The sequence below is a fragment of the Necator americanus genome, chromosome X, assembly GCF_031761385.1.
Source record: "Necator americanus strain Aroian chromosome X, whole genome shotgun sequence".
Taxonomy (NCBI): domain Eukaryota; kingdom Metazoa; phylum Nematoda; class Chromadorea; order Rhabditida; family Ancylostomatidae; genus Necator; species Necator americanus.
The window spans coordinates 2,210,089-2,233,201 of NC_087376.1; the positions used below are offsets into that span (position 1 = coordinate 2,210,089).

At 35.6% G+C, this 23,113-nt stretch overlaps 3 protein-coding genes across 8 annotated transcripts; 2 read left to right on the forward strand and 1 right to left on the reverse strand.

Annotated features, from left to right (window-relative positions):
* Positions 1-181: 181 nt before the first annotated feature.
* RB195_021262 (uncharacterized protein) lies at positions 182-16,249 on the forward strand (the record flags this gene model as incomplete). Of its 5 annotated transcripts, XM_013451686.2 has the most annotated exons (26): positions 182-314; positions 399-523; positions 583-682; positions 810-943; positions 1,273-1,398; positions 1,457-1,546; positions 1,602-1,737; positions 1,843-1,985; positions 2,045-2,125; positions 2,586-2,693; positions 2,760-2,914; positions 3,014-3,107; positions 3,583-3,652; positions 3,714-3,889; positions 4,148-4,290; positions 4,393-4,513; positions 4,593-4,708; positions 11,551-11,675; positions 12,148-12,473; positions 12,637-12,817; positions 14,044-14,184; positions 14,260-14,394; positions 14,446-14,588; positions 14,746-14,838; positions 15,896-16,024; positions 16,103-16,249. In XM_013451686.2, the coding sequence occupies 26 exons, from the start codon at positions 182-184 to the stop codon at positions 16,247-16,249; spliced, it is 3,471 nt and encodes a 1,156-aa protein (XP_013307140.2). The 5 variants fall into 5 exon arrangements, with proteins under 5 accessions (XP_013307140.2, XP_064063789.1, XP_064063790.1 ...); XM_064207910.1 differs by lacking the exons at positions 11,551-11,675; positions 12,148-12,473; positions 12,637-12,817; ... (4 more) ...; positions 15,896-16,024; positions 16,103-16,249 and adding an exon at positions 10,384-10,570; XM_064207908.1 differs by lacking the exons at positions 11,551-11,675; positions 12,148-12,473; positions 12,637-12,817; ... (4 more) ...; positions 15,896-16,024; positions 16,103-16,249 and adding an exon at positions 6,193-6,253.
* Positions 7,453-7,739, reverse strand: RB195_021263 (uncharacterized protein; the record flags this gene model as incomplete). Its single annotated transcript, XM_064207912.1, has 2 exons — positions 7,453-7,586; positions 7,658-7,739. 2 exons carry the CDS (start codon positions 7,737-7,739, stop codon positions 7,453-7,455), a joined length of 216 nt encoding a protein of 71 aa, XP_064063791.1.
* A 2,395-nt stretch (positions 16,250-18,644) lies between the features above and the next one.
* Positions 18,645-21,478, forward strand: RB195_021264 (uncharacterized protein; the record flags this gene model as incomplete). 2 transcript variants are annotated; one of them, XM_064207913.1, is made up of 4 exons in its annotated part: positions 18,645-18,804; positions 19,969-20,046; positions 20,128-20,222; positions 21,296-21,478. In XM_064207913.1, 4 exons carry the CDS (start codon positions 18,645-18,647, stop codon positions 21,476-21,478), a joined length of 516 nt encoding a protein of 171 aa, XP_064063794.1. The 2 variants fall into 2 exon arrangements, with proteins under 2 accessions (XP_064063794.1, XP_064063795.1); XM_064207914.1 differs by having other exon boundaries at positions 18,672-18,804.
* Positions 21,479-23,113: the final 1,635 nt, after the last annotated feature.

A 23,113-nucleotide genomic window follows, 5' to 3' on the forward strand; every position in this document is an offset into this window, starting at 1 on the left:
TGTTGTTGCACGGATGATGCGGTCCCACAGGGAAACATGCGTGCCACCGTCTATGTATGTATCGCAACATGTTACAGCACTCCGTTTCGTTTTCTTTTATGCCACGTGAGATCTTCAGCTTCTTTGTCTTTTTTTTCAGAGAGTGCTACAAAATTTGAGGTAGTTTCGAACTCCTCTCATAATGTCGGGTCTATTTCGTGGTGCTCTAAATTTAATACAAGGAGAAAGCGCATCAAGTTCATCACATCCTCTTATCGGTACCCAAGTTGAAGTTGGTTCAGTACGTTTACGTGTGGATAGTCTGATTGCTGAAGGTATAGTTCTGTTTGTATAAATCCTTGCTATTTCAATATTTCCTTTTTTCTTCTGTGGATTTAACAGAATAATCTGTTTTTCAGGCGGTTTTGCTGTAGTATTCGCTGCATATGATAGCACTAATAGGTGGTATGCGTTGAAAAGACAATTGACGAAGGATCGAGAATCCATGGATGCTGTTCTGTTGGAGATTAGAATTCTCAAAGAGGTTGGTGATTGAATCATTTTCGATCGTTATATCCCCAGTAAATATCTAATTTTTCGCAGCTTACGGGACATCCCTCAATTCTGGAATTTATTGCTGCGGCACAAATGAAAATTCCATCAGGAGGCGTCGAGTTTATGCTTCTAACAGAATTATGTTCGGGTGAGCATTTGTACGTTCTTTGTGGCTTTCAATTTCTAATTTTTCTTTCTTTAGCATGTGCGCCTAAGCATGTACAGCGTCATGAATTTAATTTTCTTAGTCATCGCTTAATTCTTCTAGTTTCTAGGAGGTTCCGTTGCTGACATGATTAAAAATGTCCGATTGAAACCAGAACAAACGTTGAAAATTTTCTATGCAGCAGCAAGTGCAGTCTGTCATATGCATGACCGAAAAGTTCCCATCACGCATCGCGATATAAAGGTATTTTTCAAACACATTTCTATTTGGTTCACCACATTTCAGTCACTTGAAATTCCAAAAGAATAGCTGTCGCTAATGATTGCGATGGTAAAAATGTCTTTGTTTTCTTTGGATAGCACAATTTTTACTTTTATTTGACAATATTCGAAATAACCTACCATAGTGGAAGGTGGAGCACATCATAAACTTACTTCATTCTCAGAAATTAGCTTTAGAATCATGTACAAACTTTAATATAAGATTCATTTCGTTTTTTTCGTCTTGAAAACATCAACATTTTCCAATCTTTTTTGTTAGGAAGCTTCGAGTTTCATTTTTATTCTCTTCAGATCGAAAACTTGCTCTTTGATGCAGCTGGTCGAGTGAAATTATGTGATTTTGGAAGTGCAACGACGCAGATTTGCCAGCCTGATGAGACATGGAATATGGCAAAAAGAACTCAGCTTGAAGAAGAGGTATATTTTGGATTTTCTGGGCGGATTTCTGCATTCTTTGAAAATTTTCGAATTATAGATGCAACGACATACCACACCTATGTATCGTGCTCCAGAAATTCTCGACACTTATCAGAATTATGTTGTTGGACCGCAGCAAGATATCTGGGTAACTTTTTGAGTGGGAATTTTGTAATTTCCAAACATTATCCTCTTTTTTTCAGGCATTAGGATGCGTTTTGTTCTACTTGTGTTACCATGTTCATCCTTTTGAGGATTCAGCTAAATTGCGTATTCTTAACGTAGCTTACACAGTACCGTCTGGTTGTGAGGAAAGTCGAGACATTTTACCTGTGATTGGTGAGTCTATGACTGGAAAGGATTCATACGTATTTTGCTATATTGTTGGTTTATACTCTGCTCTCCGAGTTGATCTCCAGCTGGCGCTGATTCCAATTTTTTCAGAATCGTGTCTTAAAGCGGATCCATTGATGCGTCCCGTCGCGAGGGATCTTGTCGAAAGGACGGAAGCGTTGGCGGTGGCCCTCGATATTGATACTTCAAAACCTGTATCTGGTGTTGATACTGGATTTCTCAGGAAATCACAAGTTAGTTGAAAATTTTCATGTAGAATATGTGAATTAACTATTGAGATTTCTTCAAATAGGTGCAAAAATTGGCAGCTAGTGGACCATCGAACGCTCCACCTCCGCGTCCTCCTCCACCCAGATCTTCAGCAGTGGCTGAGGTACGATCATCTTCAACCTAAATGATAGCCTGAAGCATTGGGAGTTCGAGGGTGACCTTTTTGAGTACAAGTTAGCAGGAAAAAGCAGAAGTCATCAAATCTAAAGATCTTCACGGATTTTCCAGCCCAAAAGTTTGACGGATATACGCATTTTCACGCTTGAGTTCACATGAGAGCAGTTCGCTTTTGACACTTTTTACTCCGTTTGTTGGTTGTTGTGAATTTACTCAGAGGTTTATGGAAGAACTTTTGATATTCAGGATAATTCTTGAAGAAATCAATTTGTAAAACGTCATCCAAGGTGCTAATTGCCCTTTTTTTGGTTGATTTTTTCCACAAATTTGGCTTCCACGGGTATTTCCTTCCTAAGTCCTTGCCATTATTCATTTCGCAACAACTTCTTTTAAGTTGTTACTTTACTTCTTTAATGTCTTATAACTGAACATATTTTTCTGCTCAGGATGTCACTGAACAAGCGTCAGCCATGCTGGGTGCTCTTAAGGGCCAAGGATTATCTCTACTCAAGAATCTGAAGGATAAATCGTCGGCGGTTGTCCAGAAAGTTCAAGCAAGTCGTTTCCCTATACTTTTCTGTTCATTTTTGTCCTTTCAAACATGTTTCGCAAATCTTCAGGCAAAACTTATCTCTCAAGAAGTCACTTGGATTACATCTAGGATGTGTGTAGTTCCTGTTGCTAGGGCAGTTCAGGACCAAGTTGATGAAGAAGAATGGAATGCTAGAGTGATGACCGCAGGTCGCCCTTATGTGGTATATAACTTGTCGTCGAGGTAAGATTTTATCGATTGTTTTAAAGCTTTGAGTTTCCTAATTGTGAAATGTTTTCAATTTTTTATTTGTAAATTTCTAATTGTAAATGTTTTTTTGAGGCCCTTGCATGGAAATTACCCTATCGAGGAAATGTTTTGTGTACTACGTAGTGTTCGCCCAGAGGTGCCACCTCCTATTGAAAATATATTAAAGGTAAGTACTGTTATTTTCGTTACTCCCTTAGAACTTTCCCTCATTCGTCCTAGCCTCTTTTTTTCTAACATGATTAAATAAGTCTTGGCTTCATATCGAGATTACTTTAGAGAGACTTGTTCTTCATGACAAATGATTCTTTCAATAATTATCCTTCCTTTCTAGTCACACACATACTACAGGAAAGACTTTTTGTCATGATCATTTATTTATTATTTTGTAAATCATAATTTATTCTCGTCACCAAAAAAGGGATAGTTGTAAACCACATATCTGATGCATTGTCAGTTGCAAGTTTGCTGATTTTCTTCCAGAATATATTTCAAAAAAGGTAGTACTTAGGTGATTGTCAAAATTCCGCTCTTATGAAGCGGATTTTATCGCTTTTTCCGTTTCTAGTTCTTCCTTTCCGTTTTAATATTCCGGTAATTTATTCGTATTCATCCTATTCCCTCATTTGTGTTTTTTTTTTCAGATTTGTTCCTCTGTAGTTACTGCTTTGCGCAATCGTCCTGGTTCATCGATCGTATTATTTGGTGCAGAAAGTGAGATTTTCAAATTTATATTTTTCTTTAGCTGCTTGGGATTCTTTTTTTTTTGTTTCAGATCACTGTGTGATGGTATCTGCAGCATTATTATTATATTGTAAACTGATTGGCGATGCAAATGATGCCTGTGATTTTGTTGCAAACAAACGTAGAACTGCTCAACGATTCGCCCCTTCACAAATTCGTTCATTGGATCTCATCAAAAATCTCACATCATCTGCTTCTGTTGTTTTGGTGAGTAAACACCTTATCACTTTTAATAAAAGCCTCCATGGTGTGTTTGGTTCATGCTAACAACATGTTTTTGGGTAATTTACTCCATTGTGGGACCTCTTGAAGTATGCTGCATGTTCCTAGTTTCTGTAGTTGTGTTTCTGTATTTGAGTGGAGTAGGATAGCAGACTTCCTATGATTGTTTTAACTTGTTACTAAATACTTTTTCAAACAAATTTCCACTAAACCAATTTTGTTTTTGGTAGTAAATGTGTTTAGTTGCCCATGAGTCGTCCGATGTCGCTTCGCTCTATCTCGCTTAGTACGCTTCCAATTTTGGCGGGTATTCGTAGTGGTCTACGGCCAGTTATAGAAATATACGTTGGATCATCAAAGGTTTGGGATTCTGTAGGATGCAAACGGTAGGTAATTTTTTTTCAAAACTTTAGATCTATTCACATATTTGCGGTTGAAATGTTCCAATAAAGTTTAAAATCACTTCCGTCAATTGTCGCATTTTGCAGCCCATTTACCGTGTCAAAGTCATTGTCATCTGAAGTAGACGTTGGAGACGTTGTACTAGATGGTCAGGTCACTCTGCTAATGTCGTACAGCAGATCGGATCCTGCTGACGCTGCTTCCAAAGTGAGGACTAGTAACGTCTTTTAATTTTATGAATTATTTTGAAAATTGTTTCTCTTCCATTTATTCTTATAATTTTTAGAAATTCATGTTTTCTGTCGTATTTCATACCTGTGTCGCCAAGGAAATGATGAAGTTTTCCCGATCAGATCTTGATATCAGTACGGTTGAAGAAAGCAATGTTCCGCCTGATTTTAGGTAAGTTCCCACACTCATGGTTCATTTTGTTTCGTCTGGTTTATAGCAAAATGTAGTTTGTATAAAATGTAGTTTATTCGACATCGTGTTTAACTTCATCTATTCTAAGAAATTTATGCTTTTTGTGTGGAGGTATTCAGGCGAAATAGAGGTGATGGCGGACGTCAAAAAAGACTATTTGTACAAAACCGGTTGCTCACAAACTGTGTAACCTTGTAAAACTGCAGTAAAGTAGGTAAAATCCAAGAGAGCCAGTTCTCATCTACAATCCGTTATTTCATCTTCAATTAAAGTACTCATATCATTTTGGTTTCTTTTCTAGATCGATAAGGTATAAATTCAGTGACAGACATCTCTAGCGCATCATCTCGATTCTACTATTAATGTAGTTACTTTAATATAATCTCCATCTGCTTTTTTACGAAGTGCACCTCGAAGCAGAGGCCCTCTGTGAGTAATGAGATATGAAAGAAGTATTTTATTGCAATAGAAGCACCATATGTGACAGTATAGGTAATTTCCTGAAGAGACGACGCATGGATGGTAAAACTAGTAGCTCCTATTGTTTACATTAAAGTTAAAGTTAATTAAGTTTAAATTATTCTAGTTAAAACTTGGTCTCATACATAGCCATAGTTGCCCGCTCTTCATTGATTGAATGGAATAAGTAGAAGCTGAAATGTAATTTTTACAAAAAAAAAAGAACCAGAAAAAAAAACCTCATCAGGATAAGTTGAAATTAACATGAAATGATTCTGACGTATTCGAAAAAAAAAACTATCAGAAATTCTCATCACAGGAGGTAGGGGACAATAAATCGATTCGAGGGGGAGACTACCTCCATCCTTTTTGCGTCGCCATTAAAATGAATTTCTAGCTGTAAAGATTTCTGCTTTTTTTTTTCTTTTCTCATCTTGAGTTAGGTGATTTTCTCTGAATTAATGTTTACCAGTGGATACAATATATCTCAATGCTACACTCGGCGTTTTTTCAATGTTCTAACCTCTACTTAAGACATTACAACGAAATTTGAAGTGGTGTGACCTCATTTTGTAAGAAATGTGAGTCGCAAATCATGTTCTTGCTCAGCGGTTGTATCGCTGGAAAATTCTCCAAGAATTGCCCCCTATGTGACTTTATCGATTTGTTTTTTTTTCACAAATACAAATATTTCTCATTTCTCTGGTGTATACGGATGCATTTTCAGACTATCTTTGTTACAATTTAACAACAATATCTAGGCGCTATGTAGTCATCCTCACAATGACAAAGCGGTGAGCAGAGAGGTGTTTACAGCAAGGAGGGAAAATTACGGTTTTCTCAACTGTATATCATGTTTTGATCGAGAATATTAACAAGATAGTGCCATATTTATCCAGTTTTTTGATGATATATCGTTTGGAGGGGGTTGACTGAAATTACTGCATTATTAAAGTATTACAAATTTGTAACGTTCTTCATCACAGATCAAATATTTTGTCCAGAACGATTATCACGGTCGTAATTAGCACTGGGAAGATTCTTTTGGATGCCATGTATGATTAATGAGGCCTGGAAAGATGAAACGGAAACATATATGGATCGATATTTTCGCTTGAAGTCCTCCTCACTAGCATATTCCCACTAGATCACTAGATTCATTAGATATGATCTCATTGGTCCCAGAAAGAAAGTCCACAGAAATCGATAAACCGACAATTCGATATTTTTTTTAGTTAAGATGATTACCATATTCGTGATGAGCATACATGAATATGTTAACTGCAATTTTTCTGCTGTGTATAGGGCAGAATTGCCCCAAGATCAATAGAATCGATGAAATCAATAATCATATTAATAATTCCGTCCGAGAATTAGCCTATAATCAACGAATTATCGTGTACGAAGTTTGGCTCAAGTTGGACAATACTTTGATAATTTAGATTCGCAACATTCTTGGAGATTTTCTGTTGTTTTTTTTTCATATATTTTTATTTAAAATTTCAATCCTCATTACCTATGAAATTGCTGAAGAAATAACGGAAAAAAAATGTTACGCAGCAAATGGGAAACTGTAGTTTAAATAAAAGAGTAATGTTTTTTGTAATAACCTTTATGCTGCCATTAGCAAACGAACTTGTTCAGATAATGTTTTTTTTCTGTAGAGCAGGTTTTTCAATTGTAAAAGAAAAAGTTGTAATGTTGTGACGGTGTTGAACATGCATTAATATTGACAACACCCATTTTTTGATTATAGTGATTATAGTGATTCGTTATTTTCATCAAAATTATTGTTGAACGAATCAGTATATCATCTTCGGGATTTATTTTTCAAGGATGTCAACGTTATCCTAAACATGTTCGGCTGTTAGATGTTTTTATGGTCGGTGAAAGCAAGAATATCTAAGAATTGAATGAAGAAAGGGTCTTAACAAGTATTTCCTGTTTAAAATTATTTTCTCGACTACCAGAGGTGCACGGATCATTAGGGGATGCTTTGGCTCTGAAAATTACTAGGAACTTAATTGTTTTTATGCAGTTGTTTTGTCTTCTTCGAGTATATAGTAAACAAATTATTTTGATTTGAGAGAAAATATTCTCATATTTTGTCTGGACATTTTCGAGAAATCTTTGGGCGTATTTGTTTTCCAATAAATTCATATAATTCATGTCCAGTCTTTCGTGCTCTCTGACTATCAATAACATGCATTTCAGATTGTTTGTTTTGGCTCGATTTTCTATAACGCTTCTTTTTTGTTGTATCCTTAATGAGGACCTTTTTCCTCTTTCCTCATCCACTTTTCTTTGCTCAATATTGAAGTCGACTGGTCAATTAGTCGGAAAATTCGCTCGATTGCTAACATTGCACGATTTTCCCGCCATCCAACAAACGCAACACCTAGAAATTTCCCTTGAGAATTTCTCACTTGCAGGCACATAGGCCGGGTAGTTCTAGGCTATTTTCATCACCTAATGTCCATTTCTGTGTCGTATTCGATGTGTTTTCAAGAATATCATCTTTCCCGTCAATGCTTGCAGCTATTTTATGCATTAGACATGTGAAAGCATTCATTTTCTTTCTTCGGACTTTTTTTTTTTTGCAATTTTGAATATGTCATTCAATATTCATGTGAAAATGGAACCAAAATGTCTCCGAGTAGTACCTAAGATTTTCTGGAATTAGTTTTAATTCTACACTTTTTTCTGTTGTATTTCGTTGGCGATGTGAACGTCTTCTGCTCGTTCATTTCCGGTTGAGCATCGTTGCAAAGCTGTTATTGATTTTTCCTTTACAATTAGGAAAGGTAACATCCTGAAATTCAACTTACTTTTTGTATCATGGAAAAGCTATTACACTGCAGTGCTTTTGCGGCATCCTAAATTTCGTCTCTGCACGGAACTAACCGTTCTTTTTCACTTTCCTAGAATGTTCCTGTAAATTGCTTTTAACGTTGAGAATTTCGAAACGAGAGTTAGTTAGCGTTCTTTCCAAAGACTCTTAGTGCTCTTATTTTGAATGTTTAAGCACTTCTAGAACAATTTGAGAGTAGGGAAGGAGGTTTATAAAAATGTCATTATTAATCGACTGCAACCAACCGCCTGGTTGATTTTGCTGTCCGTTCATTTTAGTTCCTATCCGTGACCAGATGTCAATATGTCCAGATAGGTGACCGGATGACAAATCGATACCACTCAGTACGTGTGGTAAGACTCATTGATTTTCGAACTTGGCTCTCTAGGACCTGGATGTTGTCGTTTCCGCGATAATCCGAACTGGTAATAGTGTTCTTCCAATGTCCAGGATAATGAGAGACACCTCCTATTACTATAGAATGATTTTGTAGGCGAAGATTAAAATTTCTTCTATAAATTGGGTTCTCCGCGTATCTGCAAATTTCCAATCGTCTTTAAAGATGTACCAGTGGATGAGTGTATAGTTCAGATTTCCTGTCTTCATTTTTCGAACTCTCTCTGTTCGTGGAACGTTCGCTTTCTCGTGATTAAGCCATTTTTATGTACTGATTCTAGTTCTAGTTCCTTTTTTTTTAACGATCGGTTCCACAGTATTGAAAATCTAGAAAATGACTCAGAGACACGAACTCCCTACGATCGTGTTATAACCGGTTTCCAGGGGGTCATTACATTTGTGAGTCTTTTACATAAAAGTGGAGTGTGTTGGGTCCAGTTACATTAAGATATTTTTCAGTAGGTGTGAAATGAAAGGGATTTCTACTGGTAAAATTTGAACGACATGGAATTTGCATGAGATGGGATTAGTGAAGAAAAGAGCGGGGATGATAGGTTGGAGCGATGTTTTCCGTAAAAAGCATAAACGTGAAGGATTTTATTGATTTCCTTTACATTGTTGATCTTGTTAGAACATTGTAAATGGGATAATTATTATTGTAGAAACTTCAAGTTTCCATTATCGTATTCAACTTATTTCTAGGTACTGGAGTTACTCTTAGCTTTATTTAGTTCAGTATAATTCTCGTATCCAGATTCAACCAGTCACCCGCTGTACCATATGGCATTTTTTTTCGACATGAAATCGTGTTACTCGCCGGATTACTGGGATTTGGCCCCATTTCGTATCGTTTGCTACCTTCGTACCTTCGATTACTAGCGCTAATATGTGGAACGGAGCAGACACGTCCATTTTTATATCTTTCCATTAATTCTGACCGCCGAACAGCGCCGAACGTTGAGCATATGAAGCCGTGAAAGCCTTGCCATGGACAACAACCGACACGATTCGTGAACCAATATTTATGTTTTCTATTTAGAACACTTATGGAAGTGACTAAGAATTGTTTGAGTTTGTGCTGAAAAGGGGAAGTGGAGGCAATGTGCTGTCCATGTGGTAGTGTGCGGGTTTTTGTTTCCGTTTCGCTGGGCGCTACCCGCAGTCGTCATTGTCACTCGATACTCATGCCCTCTCTTGCTTGCGAACCGTGGGTATCCGCTAACGTTTTAGGAGACTGAAGCTGTTCGGATAACTTTCGGCAAGCTTTACGCTCCGCCTCCCATTTATTTAGGGTGACGTTTCCAGTATTGGTGAAAGCAATTATATGCTCTTGTTTTTATTCATCATAAATTCTTCTGCCACTGCTGTATAATGTGGTTCGGAGGATAATGTGTACTGCATGCTGAGCAAGTTATTCCGCTATGTCGATCCTGAATGCTTTGAGACGTAAGTCGTTGACTCATTGGGGGCACCACTTTCGATACCCATTATAGCTGCCACTTCTAACCGCAGCTCTCTCATTTCGAAACATTGATTCTTGTGAAGTCAGTCCTTTGCAATATGTGTTCTCTTTCAGTGTGTTCTTTTACAGTTCGTGATGATTTCGTCGAAAAAAAAATCCTCGAACGATTCCTGGAACATTTAGTTGCACCCATTGACATCGGTTTCTGCTTACATTTGCAATCTTCCCTCTTTTTCTGCGGATGTTCTGCATTTACTCTTATCTGGTCTCCGCTTTCTTAAAGGACTAGCGCCATTTCCTTGCATTCGTTTGATTCCATCCATCAAGATGAGGGTGTCAGCGTTTTTCCTGCGTTTAACATCTCTTGTCTGCCGAGTGAAATGTCAATCATCTCCGTCGCTACTCATCGCCGCCAACTGCGAATAACTGTTCCCTGATTGAGCGGTAGAGTCAAATATCTCTGGATCAAACGACTCGAATTTTTAGCTGTACACTGGATTCGTTTACTGCTGTCATATACGATCATTTAGCTTTCGTTAAGCATCCCCAATCAATAAGCATCGACCATATGGGCCGTCTCATTCAGCAGTGGCAGCCGTGGTTGGCGACGTCCGGTTATGACTTGTCATCTGCTGTAGTGGAAGCGTGTTTGATGGAAGCTGAATATGATTAATGACAACATTCGTATTCTTCATCTGAACGTCGAGCGGTTTTGCGGTGTATTTTCAGGAGACGATTCCTGATGAGAGCGTTTGCACTTACGATTATCTACAATAATTTCAGCACCTCCCTGTCCCTGTTCCTATTTGTTAACCACAATTCTATATCCAATTAGCTGATTCTATTTGATTATCGCTTCTCAAATCACAATATTTATTTTACCGTATTCTCGTCCTAGTTTTGAACGCTTCTTACAGTGTATGTTAGCGGGTCGCCATCATGGTTACCAAGCTCTCGGACAAAAACCGCACTTCTTTCAAAGGTACGGTATATTTGGCGAGTGTCTAATGGCCGTAGTCCTAAGTCATTTGTTCTCGAGTGCACTTAAGGCAAGGAAAGACACGAATGTTCTGAATTATTGAGTCTTATCCTCATACTTTTACAAACTATTTGTACCAACGGTTATATTTTCAATTTCAAACACGGGGCGTATGGAAGCATATGAATGTAAGAAGTTTTTTTTTAAAAAATTATTATGGCTGGTGACTATACGGCGACATGTGCTCTGTAGAAGTTTAATTCACAAAAAAAAGTGTGAGCTTCATTTATATTTAAGTATATCTTTCTAATAAAAGATAAGAAACCTTTCAGAAGGGAGAAGAAAAAGTAAAAAAAAAAACATATTGAAATATGTCATTAAGCTATAATTAAGAGGACATTTCAATTAAAATATCTGTTTTATTAAGAAACGAAAGAATTCTGGCATGATTGCTGTTCTTTCTGAAACCAGAAAAGCTTCCATAAAATTCATTTTCATGTTCAAATTCTAGAAAGTAATTCTGGAGATTGAGAAACGTTACATGATTTCCATTAGTTTGTCTAGTGGTTAAACGAAACTTACTTCTAAGAACGAAACTTACTTCTAAATTAAATTGAAAGTAGGAAGGATCCAAGATTGTGGTTAAATGTCGAAATTAATCTGTCTTATTTCAGGATTGCGCTAGGATTCCGTGCAATTTCTCAAGATGATAGTCTTAAAGCCGACACATCATTGCAAGATCCGAACGTTTTGCGTGCGGGATCACCCGAGTTGCTTGTGCTGGACTTTGAGGAGCAAAGTAAGTCGATGTTTATTTCTTTTTTCATGTTTTTTTTGTTTTTCTTTCTATTTTGGTACTTCATGCTTTCTTTACTAAATATTATAAATTTTGTGTATTTCTCGCTTTACTAAATTTTAAACGTTTATAACTTACTTGTTTCAATACAGAAAAGTACAAATTGGGAAGTGGTATGAGAATTTGTCTCTCGAAACTACATTTATTGGAGCATTTATGTTTCCTTAGAAAACGCTTTTGTTTTGTAGTTTTGTTGTCTCATTTCCTTGTTCTTTGGTGACTCCGATCCCATTGCATTTATTTTGGAGCCGCGGCAGAGAATTTAAGTAAATAACGGCGCTTCCAATATGTTTTTCTAAGTTAATAGTTCTTGTTCCTTTTCGAGAGTAAGGATTTGATTCATTGAATTGCAAAGTGGATCTCATCTCACACAAAATTTATCACATTTAATTCGATTAATAATGCTAAATTTCAGAGCAAATCATGGATTGGTACAGCATGTCATCGGAAGCAAGTATTTCTGCCGAAACAGGACAATCCGAACTCTCAAATGAAATCCCACAGGCGCCTGCCGCCTCGAAGACGGACTTCTTTGAGACGTTGGATTGGACGCAGGCTCAACATGGAAACGCTCCACGTCCTCCGTCACCACCACCACCACCGCTACCTCATGGGCCTAAACCTCCGTCGAGGAATCACCAATCTATTCAGGACCCATTCTCTTTGTTAAGCACAGATCACACAGCGCAATCAGCTCAGGTCTCTTCACCATCGAATCGAAGTACTTCTCTTCGTCCATCGGTATGTCTTGAGACTTGTTATAATAATTATGTCATTTTCTAGAGTGCATCGTTTTTTCTTCTAAACATTTTGTTGCTCTGAATAGATTTGTTCACGCAGAAAGCCATTAAAGATTAAACACAACCAAACTTCCCTCATTATTTCCTGAATTCAGATTTTTCAGGGTATGGATACAGCTGAAGTCTATGAACGACAAGCAGGGATTCGTGTTGCGCATGTCGCTGATGCAGACGCTGATCAATATCGATTTGATTACGAAAAAGAAACACCAATCCTGAGTGCATTCACACCACCTTGTGCACCTTCCAGCGAATTTGATCTACTGGATTTGGGCAGTTCTTCAGGTATGTTGGTTACTTTTATTTTTGATTTTTATCATTTGAAAACCTCGCTTTAAAATTTGTTATATGAGGAAGTTGGCGTGAAAATGAGTTACCGATTCCCTTGCAGTTTGTTTTTTTTTTCTTGGAATTTGACAAAACCGCACATGACCGGTCTCTCCGGAAATGAAATCGAATGGGTGCCTATAAAAGAAAGTTCAAGGGCTCCTTTTTATGTATCGGTTCGTGATTCTTACATTCGTATCAGATTTAAGCAGCAACTTCACATTTCTACATCCTCTAATAGTTAACTGAGGAATTTTTAACTAATATTGATCTTTAAGGGATACGGGGCTTGTATTCCTCTCATATTGATATTTTTTACCTTTTAGTTTGTTCAAATAAGATGTTTATGAGTGAAGAAGTGAAAAGTAGGTGTTGTAGTCCTTTTCCTTTATCGATCGCTTCTACTCTGTAGCTTCAAACTTCCGATACAACTTTTGTTACTCCGTTAGTGCAGAAATCTTCCTTTGTTAATGAAAATTTTATCGATTTCGACTTTGTCCTTTAAGTACATGATGATGTTTTTGTTGTATGTACTCGCCAAGATTTAATGCTTTCTGCGCTAGAATAGACTAGACTGCGCTTAAGATGCTTAAAAATTGAGTCAACAATCCTACGGTCGTCAGAATCATGGAACGAACATGGCATGAAGGGAAGGTCTCAGTTAGTGTTCTCATTATGAAAAATCCGTGTCGTCTAGAATTTTGCGGCATGCAATTTTGAAGATTTGCTCATCCGTCCGCATACTTAGTGAGAGAGTGAGGCAATGAAGACAAAAGAGGGAAATGTGAATGAATTGTAAGAAGGAGATGATGATGAAGAGGGAAAACTGTGCATTTTCCAACGGTTTCAAACGATTTTTCTAAATTTTGGTGCTAAGTGACTGTAGATCAGAACAGTTAAAATTTTAAGATGATTGTCTTTGTATTCTAATGATCCTCCATTGTAGATTTTTTTTGAAAAAGCATTATCCTTTAACGAAGCAACAATGAAATCCTTGCGTATTAGCGTGTTCTTCTCATGTACAGTTTTTATCTTTACGAATAGGGGGTATTTTTCTTTGAAACGAGTATAAAAAATATGTACTAAATAACAAAAGTCCACAAAAGCAAAAGTACTTCGGTCAATGAACTCTTAGTCCCTTACGTTACTATTATTTAGTAGTTTATTTCACAATTCCATTTAAGACCCGAGGTCAACTGAACCGACTCAAGCAACAGCGACTGTGGATCCGTTTTCGGATCTGCTAAAGGAAGGTTGGTCAGCATCAACTGGGCCACCTGGTCAGAACACCGGCGACCTGCTAGGCGAATGGTCAGGAACGCCCAGTAAGTTTCTGGTCTGTGCCTGACCTTAGAAAAATTTTCGAGTTGCTCTCTATTTTTTTTTGTACATTTTTGAAGATCTTCTGAGCGCCGGACCTACGTCCTCAATTCATCGGAATGTCTCAGCGCCCGCATTCCAACCAAACGCTGTGAATTTTGATCCATTTGCAGAGTTTCTTTCACAAAGTGCTAGTAATCCAACCAGTGCCCAAGGTAATCATATTTCTTTGCTGTTTTTAAGGCCCAAATTGTTTGGTTTTGCAGCTTCTGCATCTAATAGTGGATCAACAACACCGAAGCCCACAAGACCGAACTATAGTAGAGCTGCGTTCGAAAATCTGACCACCAACCCTGCCGGGAAGCCCAAGGTTTCGAACGACACGTTTGGTGACCTTCTTTCGAGTCAGGTTCGTTAAAAGAAATCCTATTCGTTTCTTCCTTTTCTACTTATTTATTTTACTTCACTGCTTGGCATTTTTGATCTAGTCGTGCTGTTCCTATGTTGTAGCGAGGAATTCAAATGATTTTATAATTCTAAATAGCATTTATTCTGTCTTTTTCTAGGGATTCACCGCATCCTCGAAGAATGTAAATCGAACACTTGGGGATATGAGAAGAGCGGAGGAGATTAAGGAAATGGATCCAGTTTCTATTAAGGTTAGGATGAATATTTCTGTAAGCTTATCAATTTATATCCTGTTGGAGTTAACGTTTACATCTTTATTCACCTATTTGAACTTTACCTTTATTTGTTTATTTGCTGACATTTACTCAAGTGTTTTTGAAGAGAGAATCCTGCCACATTTCTCTAATTTTTTTTCTGGGAGGGGAGATTTTCGCATTTTCTAAATTCTCACGGTTCTTTAACTCCAGATATATACAAGAACTATTTCAACATGATCCTTAAGAACCCGCTTTTCGGGATCCTAGCTGAGCTAACGAGATTCGAATTTCTTCAATCACACAGCTATTTCTATAATATATTCTATACTATATTTCAATTTAATTTACAATTCTCTCCTCTTTTTGGGAGGATTTCTGCATTCCTCCAAAATTTAATCCATTTGGAAAAAATTTCCCCGACTGGTGAAAGATTATGCCATCTGTCTGCCAATTTATAGTATTAAGCTTAGTTTCTTCGGGACGTTTCATCTCTGGATAATAACCGTAACAAGTTTCGGGAGCTTCTTTCAAAAATTTCTGGGGAAAATCGAATTGGTGGCGTTTGAAGGTGCTCTTGGAAGAATTTTTTTTTTGACTGGGCAGAGACATAAACTTTTGGAAAATTTGTTCGGTGGGATGTACGCGAAGAATACTTTTCAATTTTACATTATTAGAACTCTTGGACCTTGATGACCGTTATCGCAGAGCGGCCATATATCTGAGAGGTCAAATGAGTCGGGCTGTGACATTGCGTCCCGGGACTCGCAAATCACTCCGTGAACATCCTTTTAAAATAAGCTGTGCACTTTTGTTTTGATTGATTGTTTTGCCTTTCACGCATCCGCTAAATTTTTATGGATATTTGCAGTACGGGCTTTATACATGAACCTGCCTGTTTAAGACTTTTGCGATGTATTACACAAGTCATTTTTCTTCCTGAACAAATTAACATACGCTATTCGAAAGAGTGCTTCTGGATGGTTTTTTCTCTCATGGATTTGATGCCGTTTCCCATATGGCTAAGTTCCGGACGCACATGTTTCGATTATAGATTCGTGATTGGGTTGTCGGAAAAGAAAGAAACATTCGCGCTTTGCTCGGATCGCTCAACGATGTTTTATGGGAAGGCGCTGAGAAATGGCAGCAACCTCGGATGGCAGATCTGTTGACCGCAGCCCAAGTAAGTTTTTTTTTTCCACCCCTAACCAAATTATCGTTTGATTTTCGTCGGTTTTTCACGGGATATTTACAAGTTTAGGTGAAACGAAGTTACTACAAGGCATGTTTGGTTGTGCATCCTGATAAACAAGTCGGTCAACCGCATGAAAAACTTGCAAGAGCAATTTTCACTGAACTTAATGATGCTTGGAATGCATTTGAACAAGCTGGTAGTCAGTCGCTATAGTGCAGCTGAATTAAGCAGGATATTTTTTTTCCCTTAAAGTGGGTCGAATGCTTTTGTTTTGCCGAAGAGTAAGTTGCAGATCTTCAAATTGGTTGTGTATGTTATTGTTAGCGTTCGGGTTTTTCTTATCCATTATTCTTGTCCATTAATTGTGAACTTTCTGTGATTATTGTGTTGTGTGCTGCTAAAATGATACACCTTTTGTTCAAATGTTTTTTTTTTGTCTCGCTTTTATGCCTAAGATTTATTTATCGTATTTCTTGTGAGTTTGTTCGCTAACGGGTGTATGTTTCGCCCTTTGTGAATCGTGTACTGTACCAATGTTTTTGAACAGATTATGAACATTTTTTCTTGGTGTCAATATGCAGTCGACTTTTTTTTCTTACGGATAAAAAGAAGTCTGCAGGATAGCTACAACCTAGGATAATGAGCTACTAATATCCTGCTTATGAGAAAAGTTCCATAATTTTCTAGCTAATGGAAAGTATTCTAGCAACGATTAAGATAGTAACTTCATAGACATGGGGATGCTTTTTTTTTTTCTTTTTATCCTCGAAAATGTATAAATACCAAATGAAAACGTGGGATAAGATGTAATTGCTACGGGAGGGTTTACCTAATACTGTCTAGAAATAAAACACTGACAAGAAAAAATGTTGGATCAGAGGTAACAGGTTAATAATATATTCATCGAGTGGTCCCTGAGGCCTCGTTCGGGTTCTCTTAAGGAGTTAACGAAGGAGTTTTCCAAATTAAGGGATTTTTGAGATGTGAATGGGCTAAAAAATTGATTCATAAAATAAAATACTAGAGGAAGTAGAACACTTATTATTTAATTACTATAAAATGATGAAAAATGGTTTTAAAAAGGATCAGAGTTATAGTAATGAGGATTTTTTACTTCTGAGATCACATTTCAATTACTGAATCCTTGCATCCAGGTAAGACTAGGTTACTTTTGAAATTAAATATAATAACAATTACTTTGTCTAAACTGTTTGCTAACTGAGACGTACGGCTATCATTTAAAGATGACCTACCAATCAATAAAACTTTGCTAATATATCTGAAGTCATTTAATTCTGTTTACTCATCATCGAAGTCCAGATATATGTTAATGAAGTAGTCTGTAGTTGGTAATGTTTTTTTACAGTTTATTTAAAAAAAGCTGGAGTTGCCTTAAGAACAGTTGTACGAAGATTGTTAAATTATAAAGGTTTTCTATTGGATTTTTTTCTTCTGAAGCACATTTATTTATGTTTACTTTTATTTTTCTATTTATATTTACGTTGAGGAATGAGATAGTGTTTAAGCGAAGGTGTTCATGAAATTCTTAGTGCTTTGTTACTCAAAAGAATGGATATTTCTATGGATATGTGCAAGTTGATTTGTAGATAAAACTATTTGAGAAGAAAATATCATATTTCAACATTATTCAAGCAATTTATTACAAATAAAAATTGTGAAGATTGAAAAATGATATAGGTAGTATATGAAACATCACATTTTCTAGTGTTTATACATGATCTATAAGATTAATTAACATGTCAGATTTGGATGTGGATATGCGACTGGATGACCCCATTGTGAGACCAGTTGCGCGTCACTAATTTACATCCCGTATATCTGGCTGGATATAACTTTAACTTTTTGTTTTTTTTTAGACCTTTTTCCAGAGATATCCTAGCTTTCCTACATTAATATGCCTTCTAACTGTTCCTAAGGTTCCAAACATCTTTTAATTGGCACTTTTTTCTCGTAAAATTTAGTAGAAGATTTTCAAAAAAATGTTTCCATAAAAATGGATAATTTTCGTTCATCGAAAAACCGCACAGGGTTATGGTAGGCTGAAATCCATAATAACGTTCTTGACTATGGCTACAAAATCCTGTTTAGGAATGTGCTGTTTAAAATACCTTTTTTTCAAAAAAAAAAAAAAAGAAAAAACGCCTGTGGAGAATAGTCCACATAATGGCAACTGTTGTCACAGTCCTTTTTCCTTTCAAATTATTTTGTTTAGAATTTATTTTTTCTTAATTTCACTTCTTTTAGTTTTATTTCCCTTTGTTATTTCTTATCTTTATTTATTGTTATTTGTTTGTCTTTGTTGTGTTTTTCTTATCCAATCACTATCCTTTCTTTTCAATTGTTGCCTGAGGCTCATTTCTATTCGTCAATTTCATAAAATAACATAATGCAGAGAAAAATTGCAATAGTTGAATACTTTTTAATATTCGTCAACTTCTTGCCAAATAGTTGGTGAAAGTGACAAAAAACACCAATTTCTTGATCTGGATAGATCACCAATCAATACCTCGTCACACCCGAACATTTGTCGTTTTTTAGCCCAGTGGTCGTTCTTTTACATTACTTCATTTCCGTTTTTTTTCTTAGAATGTTGATGCTAAAATTTATTCTCATTATGTGCTTGATTGGACTCATTTCCTCATCTCGTCCATTACCTCCTTCAATCGACGTAACACAATCTACAAGACCATCGGCAAAATGCGAATTTTCGGTTCACAAAGATGGTCCTGGTGGGGAACCGGTAACAGGTCATTGTTGTAAATACTACGTAATTTTGAAGGATTTAAAAAAAATAATTCCATTGAATCAACTTTAAAAGATGAGAGAAATACTGCTGAAAAGAATAAAATAATTTTTTTCTAGAGATCTCCATTTCGTGAAAAAAATGAAAATGAAAATTAACTCTATGATCTTATGAATAAAACATTTTTGGTGTGTTTTCTTCGATATTTCTAGGCATTTTAATACTAAGAACTGTCGGAATCAACTTCCTGAATAAATTTGTACCTTTATTTAAGTAATGGTTCATTTGACTACTTAGATTTGGTCGTGATCTCCATCGCATTCGTTTTTTTCTATTTGGACGCTAGTATTTGCTGGAAGTCTTCATAGAAGAAAAAAGAAAAAAGAGAAAAGAAGAAGAAGAGGAAGGAAACTGTCGAAAGCTTAACTACGTACTAAGTTAAATTTCTAATTTTTCTTAGAAAGAATGCTGGAGAGAAAGGGAAAAACTTTGATCTTTTAACGGGTTTTTAATTCCCATCTGATTATTTTTTTGGACGTATTTTTTAAACTAGCCTTCCCTTTTATCGATTTTATCCACATCGGTTACGAACATGTGGAGATCGTGGCCAAAACAATTGTTGTCATGAATGTGATTTTACATGATCGGACCACCAAGAAATTATTTTTGAGTACAATTTAAATATTATTTTTGAGTTAACATCTTATAAAACTAGTATTAGTTTTATAAGATGTTAACTCAAAAATTAGCCCGCTTAGTATTTTGAGGAGTTAGATGGGAAGTAGAAGCCATGATAGATCTTTGCTTTTTTTGGGGCCTACAGCACAGCGGGTGAACGTGATCAAATCTGGATGTCAATAACGATTTTTTGATCTCCTACCTTTATCCGGATCAACATCAGGAAGAATAATAAAAGATAGGACATAATGTTAGGAAGCAAAACCGTGAAAAAAGTATAATTCGTAAATCTAAGGTATTGAGAGAGAATTTATATACGATTTGGATCAAAATCAAATAGAACTCTCCTGAAATTTATAAGTAATCGATTCATGGGGTCCACTGTAAGTTTAGATGTATTTTAGAAGTAACATGTACTAAAAATTGTACTTATAGTATTTATTAATTTTGATAATTACTATTTAATTAGTATTAATAATAATTTTTTTAGGGACCGCTCTAGATGTTGAGCTTTACTACGGTATCCGATGTCAAATGCATGATGGATACTGTCTCTCAGTATCGAATTGTATGTTTTGAATAGAGTTTTAAAAAATTACTTTAGAAAATAAAATTCTAATTAAATTTAAAAAATTCACAATTCTTTTAGGTACGATAAGTTCAGATGAGGCCGGTTTCAAGCCATATCCGATAATCGACGAAAATGGATGTTCATTGGAACCATCACTGTATGATAATGTTGTGGTAAGTGAAATGTTAACTAAATATTTTTATTAATTATTTAAATTTTCACAATATTCGTATGAATTTGATTTTATTTCCTTGAAAACGGCATTGTTTGATTTTATTCGTTGAAATTTTTTGCATTTTTTTTAAATTTGGCCATCTCAAATATAGTAGAAGTTTACTTTTATGACGAATAATTTGCATTTTTAATCAGCGAAGATGTGGGGTTCTACAATTTTTTGTTGCTATACGATTTTTCAAACTAGGGTGAATTTTTGTATTTCTGCGGAAAAAATCTCCATTTTATGTTAGTTATCTCACTATGATTTTGCGTATTTGTTAAAATTATTACTGACTTTGCTAAATTGAATGAAAAAAAAACTAAATAAAGCGATATTTCATTTCGCTGTGAAATAGAAAATTGTGTTTTTAGAAACCAATGAAATCTATAAATTTTTATGCCACTCGCGTTAACCGTTCTCCACGATTTTTCTCAGCGATTCTAAAATCACTTACACTACGAAAATGAAAGCTTGAAATATACTGATTTTTTGTTGTTGAACAGTTTTTATCTTTTGATTTTTTTTTCGTTTTCAACTACAAGAAAAACTGGATATAATGTGTAACATTGGTATGTATGTGGCTCATGACTCATAGTTCTTATCTATTCCAGAAATCCAGCTTAGACTTTATCTTAAAAGTAATCATAGATGAGTAGTTTCCTCATTACTTTGCTGTGTTAGTACAACACAGCATCATTTCAGGAATTTTCTTTTTTGGTTGAACTCTCGAAGTCCAGTCTTAGATTCTTGTAATTTAAACAACAAGATCCTCCAACATTTTTTTTTCAAATTTTTATCTTTGTTATTTCTTTGTCTTTATTCTATCGTAATGAACATGACTGGAGACATTTTTAGTTTTTTTTTTTTGGCCATCGAGGGCAACAAACTAATTTCTATTTGTTATTGCTTTTTTTACTTCAAAAAGTTTTTATAACAATAAATTTGAGAAAGAAGAAGTAGAAAACTCGTGTCCAGACTAAATCGATAATTTGTGGACGTAGTTCTTAACAAAAATATAAGCATTTTCAGTATGAATCCAGTTTTACGGCCGGTATTCGAAATCCATATCCGGTACGATTTCGTTCATCATCCGGTGCTGTACTTCTGTACTGTGTGACAACTTTGGTGCCAACCACAACCGATGGTTCCTGTCCTCGACCTGAATGCGTGAAACAAAACCAGCAGAATAGTGAGACTGGTGGTGAACATTGATTCTATGGATTTTTTCCTTCCTTCCATCTCATCCATCCAAACACATCACACATCAGATCATGTTAGATCAATCATACAAATCAATATCATGTGAAAATTAGCTTTCTGTTACACTCAGTGCAATTCATATGTATTCCCCCGTTAACGTTCCACATCAGCAATCATCACAATTTTCGACCTCTTTATCTGTCTGGACGCACTCTCCTCCCTCGCCCGACGCAAACGAAACTCTCACTGATCCATCCGATTCCGTGCGTCCTTCCATAATCCGTCGTCCTATTTCTTAAATTTTCTAGGACAACTTATCTAGTACGCAATTTATCATCTCATCATTTATCTTTATTTAATGATTTATTGCTAATGTTAGTAATAAATTTTGTGCATTTACGGATTTCTGCACTCAGATTTTGTCGTTGTACGATTCTACAAACTAAATAAGGTTGTATTGGTTTTTTTACCGTATATTTATGACGAATCCTTGAACTTTTGATGTTTCTCATCCTCAATGATACAAATTTGGAACACTTTCGTGTCATAACCGAACGATTCAGTGTAGATAATAATTCAAATATTCTTTAAAAAAATTGTAAAAGTAATTTGTTAAGCCATAATTGGTTGTAAAAAAGTGCAGAAAGGAGAAAGTTTCGTCGTCCACACTTGTTCATGTATATCTTTCGGCCAATCTAGTTATGCCCGATTATTTCCACTATGGCTACTGGATCGTGAATCGCTGTGGACTCTTCCCGTCCACTATCTATGCCAATAACATTATAACCTCGTTTATTTTTTTTTCTGAGGCTTCAGAGGTAATTCAACGTATTCATTTGAATTCTCTCAAGCAATTCTCATATTTTTGAAAATGCTTTTTTTTGAAAATTGAAATAATTCGAAAAATGTTGCAAGTAATACTGACATTACTCTTTGTTTTCTTTTGGCACTCAACTAAAAAATTTTTCATGCACGTATTTATTCGTAAACTTCTTTTTTTCAAATTTATATTCGATTGATGAACAAAAATATGACAATTTCTCATTATTTGCTTACTCGTATAGCTTCAAAGAATAATTTAAATTTACGTTTATAGAATAAGTTGTGTGAATTTTAAATATTCATGCATATATTTATTTATAACCTTTTTTACATCCAATGAACAGGAAAATATCTAACAATATCTCATTACATATTTACTCATATAGCTTCCAACAATAATTTAAATAATAATACAATAATTTGTAATTTAATATTTTATAAAAATATAATAATTAAAATAATTTATAATTTTTACAATTATGCAATTAATACATTCATGTAATTACAATTATATAATTTGTGATTTAAATTTTTGTTTACAGAATAAGTTGTTTGAATTTTAAATACAAATGATTACTATCCGGAGTGCCCCAGATCCTTATGGACATACATACATCATAGGTGGAGATACGAATATTCGTGCGTAAAAAGTACTTGACCAGCCGTCTACCGTACTACAGAACTACTACTAGAAGTAACCACAGTAGTTATTGAATTTTGAAGTAGTATGTTTAGAGTTGTAACACGGAATTGTTGCGCTCGAATCGTTTCAAGTTGAGAGAATCGGAGCGTCTATTGAACGGTTAAGTGTTGGATTGTTTACTG